Raw genomic sequence first — 11,163 nt, 5'->3', positions numbered from 1 at the left:
AGGCAAGAGAAGAGGAGAACAGAGGATGAGATGGTTGGATGGCATCACCGACTCAATGGGCATGAGTTTGAGCAGGCTCCAGGAGATGCTGAAGGACAGACAGGGAAGCCTGGAGTGCTGCAGTCCACGGGGTCACAAAGAGTCGGACACAATGGAACAACACCAACAGCAACCCAGAGGGTCAGCATCCTTCGCTGCACGAGGCTCCCTCACCTGCTGAACTCACATCCCAGGTCTGGAGATCGTGGTTTTGTGCAGAGGGGACCAGGCACCAGAGGTCCACGCAGGTGCTGGTTGCTGGCACATTCTCTGCAGCTCCCGCTGCCCAGGATTCTCCGCTGGGAAATACAGGATCCTCAGGGTTAATGGAGGTGACACCATGCAGCTCACCGAGGCCTCAGGGGAACATGTTAGGCATTTATTTATTTGTTCTTCCTATTTAGTTTTTTTTCTTTTTAAATTTTCTCCTTGCTTTATATTGGCTTGTAGTTGATTTACAATGTTGTGTTTGTGTTAGCTATAAAACAGACTGATTCAGTCGTTCATATACCTGTTCTTTTTTGGATTTTTTTTTCCATATAGGTTATTGTCAAGTGTTGCATATAATTTTCTGTGGTGTTCTTTAGATCCTGTTTGATTATCTGTTTCAAACTTGTATGTGTATATATATATATAGTGTTTTTTTTTATGTTAACCTCCTAATTTTTTCTTCTCCCCCATCTTTGCACTGTGGTTACAAGTTTGTTTTCTAAGTCTGGGAGTCTGTTTCTGGTTTGTAAAATTGTTCAATTTGTAGCAGTTTTTCAATTCGACCTGTAAGTGATCAAATATACTTGCCTCTCTCTGTCTGACTTACTTCACTTGGTATGATGAGGTCTAGGTCCATGCTTGTTGCTGCAAATGGCATTGTTTCATTCTTTTTATGACTGAGTCATATGCATTATGTATACCTACCACCTCTTTATGCACTCATCTGTCGATGGGCCTTTTTCTCATTTCTGTGTCCTTGCTGGTGATAGTAGTACTGCAGTGAACATTGGGGTGCAAGTGTCTTTTTGAAATCAGGTTTTATCCAGATGTAGGTTCAGGGTAGGACTGCCAGATCCCATGCACAGAGATGCGTGGCAGGCTACAGTCCATGGGGTTGCAGAGTCAGACACGACTAAGCAACTAACACACACATGGTGGCCCCATTCCCGGTTTTCTTTGGAAACTCCATGGTTCCTCTCAGCAATTTATTTTCCCACCCACAGCAAAGGAGGTAGGGTTTCCTTTTCTCCAGTCCCTTCTGGCATTGACTATAGACCCTTTGCTGATGGCCATTCTGAGTGATGCGAGGTGATACCTTGTTGAGGTTTAGATTTGCATGTATTTAATAATGAGGGATGTGGAGCTTGTTTTCTTGCGGTTTTTGTTTTTTCTTAAACGAGTGTGACTAAAGTTTTTTTCTTAAAATTTGATTCTGGAACGTTTACCCTGTATTTAATCCCCTACCCACGACATTTCTTGAAGACCTGTGTCTTTTTTCTGCGGGAGACCTGGGTTTGATCCCTGGGACGGAAAGATCCCCTGGAGAAGGAAATGGCAACCCACTCCAGTATTCTTTCCTGGAGAATCCCATGGATGGAGAAACCTAGAGGCTACAGTCCAGGGGGTCGCAAAGAGTCCAACAGCCTTCACTTTAACTTTGTGTCTTTTTTTTTTTTTAAACTTTGTGTCTTTTTTCAGCCCTGCAGCCTGTGTGAATTAAATGCCCTTAGGCGGCTCTTGTAAAGTTGTCGTTACCAGGAATGTCCACACGGCGGCAGCACTTCCCCATGCCCAACCCTCTGATAACTCAGCCAAGCAGAGCCCTAGAGTCCTGTGTCTGGGTTGGAAGTGAGAGTGGTATGTGCCTGAATAGCACCCGAAGACTTGTGTTCCAGTTATTTTAAACCTTAATTTTCACCCCCAGGAAAACCCCAGACCCTCCCAAACCGCTGTCATGGGAGTGCAGTACTCTGTTCAGGGTCCATCTCTAAGGAAGGAGGCTGGAGGTGGGAACCCCAGCACCTGGAGGAGTGGACTTTTGAAACCTCTTCTGCCCAGAAGGCCATCTTTCCTTCAGCTGCCCTAGACTCCTTTACCTGCAGAAACTCTCTTACCCTGTCTCGGGATGTTGGTTTTCTCGAGGGGACCAGGCCCTGGAGCTCCATGGAGGCGCTGAGTGCTGGTGCATTCTCTGCAGCTCCCTCTGCCAGGCTCCTCTGTCCATGGGATTCTCCAGGCGAGAATACTGGAGCGGGTTGCCATGCGCTCCTCCAGGGGATCTTTCTGATCCGCGCATCTCATCTTCTGCAATGACAGGTGTATTCTTTACCACTAGCACCATCTAGGAAGTATCAGTGCCCTTGGGTTGTGCTTAATATTAGCACTCATTCCAATGCCCTCTCACCCCTCCTCACCCCTGTCAGTACCTAGCTACCCCTTATGAAAGTAAGCATGTAACAGTAAACTTTAACAGTGTAATCAAATTGGGGAACAGTAATTCATAATCAATGGAAGTATAAGCAAGACCTTACAGATTTTTTGAATTTACCAAGTAGGTTTTACTTTTTTAATCTCTAAATCTCTTTCAGGGGCTCAAAGATTTTTGTATGTTTCAGTAATTATTTTACTCATAGGGCATATTTGCCTCTTATTCCACATACAACAGTAACTGACTTAACATAAACCAGTGTCATGGCTTGTTAAAATGATCTATGTGCTTATTAAGTTACTTTCCTGGTGTTCTAGTCATTAGGGCTCTGGGCTTTCACTGCAGGGTCGTGGGTTTAATCCCTGACAGGGAATTAAGGTCCCATAGAACCTGTGGCACAGAAAACAAAAAAGTTATCTACAAAGATTACAACTTTAAGGATGGGGTCAAATTATCTTCAGTCTTCAATTTGCCAGAGTTGGGGGAGGGGAAGGGATAAAGGACGTGATGCAAGATGAGGTAGGAAGGAAAAGGGTGTGTGTGGGTACAGATCATGCAGGTGGTCCATGGTAAGGACCTTGGATACTATTCTAACTGTGACAGTAAACCACTGGAGCATGCTGAGCAGATGACTAGCATGGTCTGATTTTCATTTTAAAATACGATTAGTTAGCTGCTGTGTGATCCATTATGAGAGAAGTATGAAGCAGGGCATATACCAGAGAGAATAGTGGGAAACACGGGCGCACACATTCAGTGAAAGACAGACACTAAAATGTTCATAAGAACTTTATTCATTAACAACTACAAACTGGAAACAACCTAAATTTCCACCAACAGTAGAATAAATTCATAAATTGTGGTATAAGTCATAGGACAGAACACTACACAGAAGTATTAATAAACGAATCACAACATGGATAACTCACAGATACAATGCTGAACAAGAGTACACAGAATTATCATATTTACATATAAGCTTTAAAACAAATATAATCTCTGGTGCTAACGGTCAGAATAGTGGTTATCTGTGGCAGGCTGGGGGTGTGCACAGGAGGGCAGCGACCAGGGTGCTGAAGTGTTCCGGGTCTTGATTTGGTTGATGGGTTCTAGGGTGTACATAAAAATCCACAAGGTGTGCACGGAGTCTTTGCATTTTACTGAACGTAAATTTCACCGCAATTAAAAAGAAAAAATACTTTCAAAGAAATTTTGTAGAGAGAGAGAGAGAGAAATATAGCTATGTGTTAGTTGGTAGTATCATCTTCCAAGTATTTTTGGTTCTCTTCCAAGGCACGGGGAAGAATCACACTCCTTGGACTTGGTGTGGCCGTGGGATCTCTTCTGGCCAGTGAGAGAGCTTAAACGGCCTGTAAGTGACTTGTCCTACTTTTTCATTTCCCTAAATGAGCAGCCACACCCTAGGTGATATCCACTTGGTCAGCTCGAGCCCCAGAATGAGGACCACTTAGAGCCTGGGTCAATGAACACTCTCTCTGAAGGGTCACAGAGTGAATACTTTACATTTTGTGGGTTGGACACTTTCTTCTGTAACCCCACAACTCTGCCAGGGTAGCAGAAAAGCAGAAACAAATGGGCAAGGCTGTCTCCCAATAAAACGTTTAGAGAAACAGGCAGTAGGACACACCTTGCCCATGGCCTTCAACCCCTGACTTAGAGCACAGGCCCTCGCCAGACTACCAGAGAAAAGCTGGGATCTTGTGGTTGTTACCGCATGGCAACCTAGCTCATTGATACAGAAAGAGTTTCTGTTTTCAAAAACCTAGAGTACTGAACACTGACTTAGTTGGCAGGCATTCTGGAAGTTGCTGTCGGAGAACAGAAGAAGTCATTTCTGCAGGGTAATGGAAGAATTCCCTGGAAAGAATCTGGAAGGCAGAGAATCTCTCTTTAAGACAAGGAAACAAAATATTTTATGGTAGCTGTTGGTCCCATTTGACAAGACAGACAGGAAAGGGATGAACTCAGAAAAGAGTTCATCAGTTTGCAAGCAGAAATACAAGGGAATACAGAGTTCACAAACTCAAGTACTTATTGGGTAGGAAGAGGCTACGTCTCAATTACAGAGAGAGATAAAAATGAGAAATCCTTTATGCCAAAGGTTGAGTAAAACCCAATTTTGCAGCAAGGATCAGATCACTGGATGACAATCACCCTTACTGTTAAAATCTCTGAATTAGCTAATGGGGCTCAGGCTAAGAGTCCAGTTAAGAGTGTAACACCAGTTAATCCCTTAAATTGGAAAAAATGGCTCAGCAAGAGATGAAAAAAATGAAAAAATGTAAGAGATGATGGGTGTGGCTCTTTCACAACACCTGGAAGGCCAGGTGACCCAGAAAATAAGTTCAGAGAGGCATGAGACCAAGAAAGCAAAGAAACAGAGCAAATCTAAGAAGCATACATTGAGCACATAGCACTTCCGGGTTACCTTCCTTGGGGAGGTGATGAGTGATGACATTCTGCAAGTAGGAAAGCATGTGACCGAGTATCTAGTGATCAGAAGGGCTGACTGGGTCCTTCTCGTATTTTGTGAAATTTACTTACTTTAAAAATCCCAGAAGAGCCAGAAACCATCTGTAAAGGAAAAGAGCAGGTGGTTTTCTCCCAGAGTTGATGCTTACAGAAGGAAAATAGGGATTAACTCTTAAGCAGGTATTATCTTTTCCTGGTACCGAATGCAACTGAAGTATTGATTTAGTCCACTACATGGTTGTCCGATCTTTCTCATCCAGGTTCCTTTGTAAGCCTGCCTTTAGAAATTAGAAAGAAAGAAAAAAATGAAGACTTCTATTATCAAGGAGGTAAAGACAGTACTACATGGTGGATTCTATGAGGACACTTCATTTTACTACTTCATGTTTACAAGGGCCAACTGCAGTGTTTCCTCAACAACAGTCACACGGTAAATATTTGAGCCACATGCCAAGCACTGAACTCAATTCTAGGAATACAATTCCCTAGTCACAAAGAACTTAGTTTCATTTCTTACTTGGCAACTGGTGGATAAGTTACCCAGCAAGCAGGTCAAGGCAGAACTAGAGAAGATCAAAAACTATGAAAGGGCTGGGAAGAGTAGAACAAATATTTACTCATCCAAATATTTACTGAAAAGCTAGGCACTGTGCTAAGCATTAGATGTAGCAGTGAGCAGGCATATACATGGTCTCCAGGCTTGCAAAGCTCACAGCGTAGCACGGACCAACAGGAAGGATCGATGCAGTGTGCTAAGTATATGGCTGGCAAGAAACAGGGTATTTAGGGAGGCATCGTGGGGGCACTTAGCCTAGAGGGAATGGATGAAGGCTTCCTGGAGGAAGTGGCGCATAAACCGCACCTTTTCCTAAGAGCAGTGGGTGAAGCAGAGGAGTGATGGGACCAGACTTCTGGAGTAATCTGGCTGCAGCGTGACAAGGGATCATAACCAGACAAAAGGAGACGGAGGGGGTCACTGCTGTGATTTAGGTAGGCTGACGGCCTGAATCAGAGTACACTGGAGAACTGAGGAATGTGTAGGCAGCAGACTTCACAGAAAGGCGTGTGTGAGTGGATGTGATGGATGAAGAGGGAAAGGTCATGGAGACCTGAGTTTGGGGCTCAGGCTGTGCCAACTGAATGGCTGGCAGTGGTGGTGCCATTTACAGAGAAAGGGACCAGGAGAGGAGCAGGCTCGGGGGACAAGGTCAAGGACATGTGTGATGCCTATGCAAAGTGGACTTGAGTTAGCAATTAGATATGGGAATCAGGGAAGGTCAAGAAAGGAGACATGAAGTTGGAGTCATTTGCATACAGTTGCTAACTGAAGGGATGAAAGAAAAAAAAAAAGTCAGCTAAGGAGATGATGTAAACGAGATAGCGTTAAAACCAAATTTAAAAAAATCCCAAGGACACAGATGTTTAAGGGAAAGAGGTGCCTGCAAAGAAGATGGAGAACGCGTACTTGGAGATGGCCTCTCCCAAAAGCCAAACTAAGCAAGCATTTCAAGGAGGGCAGTCAGGGGTGGGAAGAGGGTAGGCATATTGACAAGGACTTGGGAAACTTGGAAGAGTGATCGGAGCACAGTATGGGACGGAGGAATACAGACAAATCTTTGAAGAAAGCTAGTAGGAATGGGAGATACTGGGACAAGAGTTTTTTTTAAAAAATAGTACTTACTTTAACTATATTCACTGATATGACAGGACCAGTAACAGCTATTTTATAAAAAGTAACTTGTAAAGACTGCCATGCAGTGACAGAATTACTTAGTACAGAAAACAGCAAAATACACACTTCTTTTTACAAACAAGGTTAATTTACATAGCAAATTCTCTACTGTTCAGGGTTAATTTAAAATTCTGGGCTTATACCTCCCCCCAGTCAGTGACTACAGAACTAATTTTATGATCACCCTAAGCAAAACATATAATGGAACTTCACAAAATGTACAAAACTTCAGTATTTGTGAGGAACTGGAGTTAGAAAGCAGAAGCAGCTTACAGGTCTTCCAATTATCCTTTCAATTAAGGCACCTGCCATGAAAGTGAATCCTCCAAACTACTGGAAAATTACCGGCAGATGTTTTTGTTCTTTTCTGGTTTTTTAATCTGCTGTTTCTCCAGATGTTTAAGCTTACTCCCTGTTAACCCAAATCTTAACTTGACCATTCTTGCTAAGTATCTTAGTAATATAGAACACTTTCTTTTCTGCCCTAAACTGTGTGTAATAAAACATATGTGTAATTAAGTGTAATAGAACAGAGCCCTTTACTTTAATCTGGCTCAGTGCCAACTACTGATTTATAAATGCTCTTCTGAGCTACCAGAACCTATCAGGGCCTTGACTCTATCTTACCAGCCAAATCTGGAATGCTGGAATTAGTTTCCACCATCAAATGTTATCAATTAGCCTAACTTGCCCTTCTAATTCTGCTTCTACCGGTAATTTGCCTTCTCCCTCAAAATCAGGTGATGTACTCGGGTGGAGGGAGGTCTGCTGGAACTTTGGCAGGAATTTTGACTGTGCTGTGCTATCCTATGCACCACAAGGGGAGGGTGTCATTCATGCTTACACGCCAGCAGAACTTCCTCTTAATGAATGTCACAATTAAAAAGTCTCCTTCATCTCCCTACATTCTAAAGGAGCTACTGTCTGATTGAAAACCACTGGCAAGATTTTGGTTCTATTTTGATTGCTCAGGCTTCACGTTCCTTCTAAATTCTTGTTTATTCTGGTTCCTTGAATTTGCTGAATTAGTGACCACAGAGAAATGCATTCCAAGAGTTAAGACAGGACTCGAGCACAAGTTTTCAAATTGTACTTGAGCTGATCTTTAAGTTGGGTCCTGTCCTTAAATCATTTCACATATTTGGCTTTACTGTAAGATTTTTTAATGGTTAATATAAATTTGAAAATTACTGTTTTAGTCCAAAGCAGGTGTCTCACTAAAAAATATGGAACTGCTACAATCAGTAAATAAAGCTGCTTCTGGAGAGTTAAAATATTTCCCCTTGTCCAGTCTTAAATACACAACGTGTGGAACAATGGCAAGTTGATAATAAATCCATTTAAAGTCATAAACAACATTTGATACATCACGTTAAAATAAAGGATTGCCTTTTAGCAGGATTTCTTTATAAAGCCGTAGCGCCCAGGCTGATGGGACAAATAAGCTAAAATAGCTCACACCTCCGGATCCTGCGATGCAAACATTTTCTCTTTCTCATCCTTTTTGACAGGGCCAAACTGTCTAGAGTACAAAAAAGAATGACTAGTGGGCAGCCCCTAAGAGTCTATACTTACCATAGTCTTCTAACAGGCAAGCTCATAAAAACGGCACCCCCCAAAAAAACAAACCAAAAAAAAAAAAAACAACAAAAAAAAAAACCCAACAAAAAAACGGCACCCAACTGTGAAGCATTCAGGGGAAACTGCCAAAAATTGGTTAGTCTGATCTCCAAACTGTAAAAGCTTCTTAAACTAGCAATTTAAAACAATTCTTGCTCCTCTGACTAAAATTTAATTTCCTAATATCATTATCGCTAATGGGGCAGGGGAAGGTGAGAGAGAGGAAATAGGTCTAAAGTAAGTAAATATATTTAGACTCAAACAAGTCTAAAAAAAAATAATCAAAAACATTTTGATAATTAGAAAAAACACCTCCACTCTATGTACGTTCCTCCTTTGAAGAAGCTTCTGCAGTTGCTATGTGAGTTTCTGCAAACTGGCTCAAACATATATTTAAGGAGTTGATACTTTCAGACTATACGCATCAGGATTTTAACACCTTTTTGGTTAAAATAAGAGCAAAAGTTTCTTCGAAACACCTTAAAAACAAACTTCTGATTCAACTCACATTATTAGTACTAAACTTCTTTAAAAACAATTATATCATAAAAGCAAAAGATAATGACTTTGCCATGAAATTCAGCTTTAGGAAAAAAAAAACCGTCTCCAGGTGTCAGTCCCATGCGGCTTCTTGAGATGGAAAAAAAAATAATCTGTCTAAAGAGTATCAATTGTGATCAATTTTGATGGAAGAAGATGGTGCCTTCCCACAATCCAAATTAGCAAACTTGAAAATCAAACAGATGTTTGCTTTTAGCATTGGATTCTTGTTGAGTGTTTCAATGTTGTACTAAGAGTTTATGGATTGGATTCATTTCTTCCTCTCACAAGATCATCCCAGCGTGGCTCTATTTCAGTGGTGGCAATCCGAAACAGGGCGTGGAGGTGTTCGTCTGTCAAAGGCTGGCTCAAAGTGTGTTGGTTTCGAGTCAAATATGAAAAAGCCTTCTCACAGATTTTGCTGCTATCAAACAAGGATGCCACCTTACAGGCAACCCCTTTGATAATCGGGTAAGATTCTGCAGGCAGCCCAGCATAGAACTGCCCTAAATCTTTGGTTCTGTATTCCTCCCAAAGGTTAGCATTTGCCTGAAGTTTTGTAAGTTCCACCCTTACTGAAATAGGCGCATATTCAGGTTTAAAGCTAAATGGATTAGCAAAAAGCTCTAAGTCCTTTTTAATGAACTTGAGGTCCTTGAAATGTCGTTCAAACTCTTTCTGTATGCGACAGATCACCCCTCGATACCTCTCAAGATCGAGTACTTTTTCGTCTTCTTGAAGATTCTCTTTAAGCTCATCAACCACTTGGCTCAAGGCAGCAAAGTTTGTCAGATTTTTTTCCTCGACTTGTCTCTGAAGTAAATTCAGCTTCACTTCAAAGGCACAGATATGGTCAAAGGCGGCGGCAGCAAAGACTCTGTTCACTCTCAATAGTTCGCTAATTTCTCCAAGGTGGTCCATAATATCCACCAGGAAGCCGAAGTCACAGAGCCATTCCTTGTCTGTGAAATGGACCGTCGTGGCTCCTACCGAGACCAAGAATGTTTCTATCTCTTTTCTTAAGGAAAATATTAGTTTCAAAGTCTTCCCTTTCCTAAGCCAGTTGTTCAGACAGCGTCCGTTAACCCTTTCACCGTGCTCTGATTCAGATTCAGTCAGTAAAGCCTGAAATTCCGGCCGCCTCACGCCTCTGGTCTTAATCAAAACTATCCATTCAGATACGGCATTTATGATCTGATTAACATCCACATCGTAGGAGCTCAACAGTTCCAAGTGAAGAAATCCCGAATAGTGGATCACATTCCAACAGTTGGGGCTTACAGCCTTTTCTCTCATGTATGACACCAGTCCTGAGTTCTCTCCAATCATCCTCAGAGTGTGGGTCGTGGTCAGTCCAACCATGCGCTGCAGGCTAAGCCCGGCCGTCTGCAGGGCCTCAAGGATTGCCGCCATGAGGGCGCCAACACTGAAGTGATGAGTCAGGTTGATTATGGTCAGAAGCTCTTCGTGTACCTCCAAATTGTGGCCGACGCCGCGGACAAAGACCAGCAGGTAGTTCTCATAGGCCACAAAAGCCTGGTCATCCAAGGCAAGGGAATAGGCTTTAAAGTTCTTGGCTCGGTTAAAAAGTTGACTGCGTAGATTCTGGTGAATGTCCAGGACTCTCTGCCGCGTGGTCTCTGGAGATAAATCGATGCCATCCATAATGCCTACGTGATCGGGCAGCACGTCTCTCAGCATCACCGCCATGCACCGGTGCACAAAGTCCCCCTCGCCCCAGCCGCAACCCTTCAAGGCCAAGAGGCGGGCGAGTCCCAGGCCTGCACGAGCTATTCTCTGCTCCGGAGTGAGCGGGGCGGCCTCCGGCAAGTCGCCCCGACGCAGACGCTCCACCAGCGCCGCGCGCTCGTCCTCCGTTACATACCGCTCGTAGTACTCGTGCTCGGCCTCGTAGTGCTGCTTGACGTCGGATTCGCAGGTAGCTGCGACCAGGCGGCGACAGACCAGGCATAAGGCGCCCTCGCCCTCCGGAGGCTCCACCACCAGGTACCGCTGGGTCCACTCGGCCCGGAACGCCCGAGACTCGTCGATTTCCATTTTGCTCCTCTTGGGCGTCATCCACATTTCACAGAGGCCACAGGAGATGGGCCGACCTCTGGGAGGCCGCAAGCAAAGGGGAGGGAGGAGCAGGAGATGGGCCCCAAGCGCCTCCTCCGCTCTGCGCCAGATCACCCCAGCGGCGGACACCAACCTGGGGCACCCGCGCGTCCGTTCCTATTGGCTGGAGATTTCGTATTCCCTAGCCCCAAGGCAGGAGCCAATAGGAAGAGCAGGCAGCGATTGCAAGCGCGCAGGCGCA

At 43.8% G+C, this 11,163-nt stretch overlaps 1 protein-coding gene across 2 annotated transcripts; it reads right to left on the bottom strand.

Moving 5' to 3' along the window:
* Positions 1-3,229: 3,229 nt before the first annotated feature.
* Positions 3,230-11,044, bottom strand: EPM2AIP1 (EPM2A interacting protein 1). Of its 2 annotated transcripts, none has more exons than XM_065932985.1 (2): positions 8,259-11,044; positions 3,230-5,229 (listed from the first exon to the last, which is right to left on the bottom strand). In XM_065932985.1, exon 1 carries the CDS (start codon positions 10,926-10,928, stop codon positions 9,102-9,104), a length of 1,827 nt encoding a protein of 608 aa, XP_065789057.1. In that variant the 5' UTR covers positions 10,929-11,044; the 3' UTR covers positions 3,230-5,229; positions 8,259-9,101. The 2 variants fall into 2 exon arrangements, with proteins under 2 accessions (XP_065789057.1, XP_065789058.1); XM_065932986.1 differs by having other exon boundaries at positions 8,812-11,044.
* Between the last annotated feature and the right edge of the window lie 119 nt (positions 11,045-11,163).

This window comes from Muntiacus reevesi, chromosome 4 (genome assembly GCF_963930625.1).
Source record: "Muntiacus reevesi chromosome 4, mMunRee1.1, whole genome shotgun sequence".
In the NCBI taxonomy this organism is placed as follows: Eukaryota; Metazoa; Chordata; class Mammalia; order Artiodactyla; family Cervidae; genus Muntiacus; species Muntiacus reevesi.
This window is presented reverse-complemented; position numbering and strand designations above follow the sequence as displayed.

Bases quoted from the DNA above. Each gene is read 5' to 3' on its own strand.
- EPM2AIP1 (XM_065932985.1), bottom strand. From the start codon at position 10,928: ATGTGGATGACGCCCAAGAGGAGCAAAATGGAAATCGACGAGTCTCGG.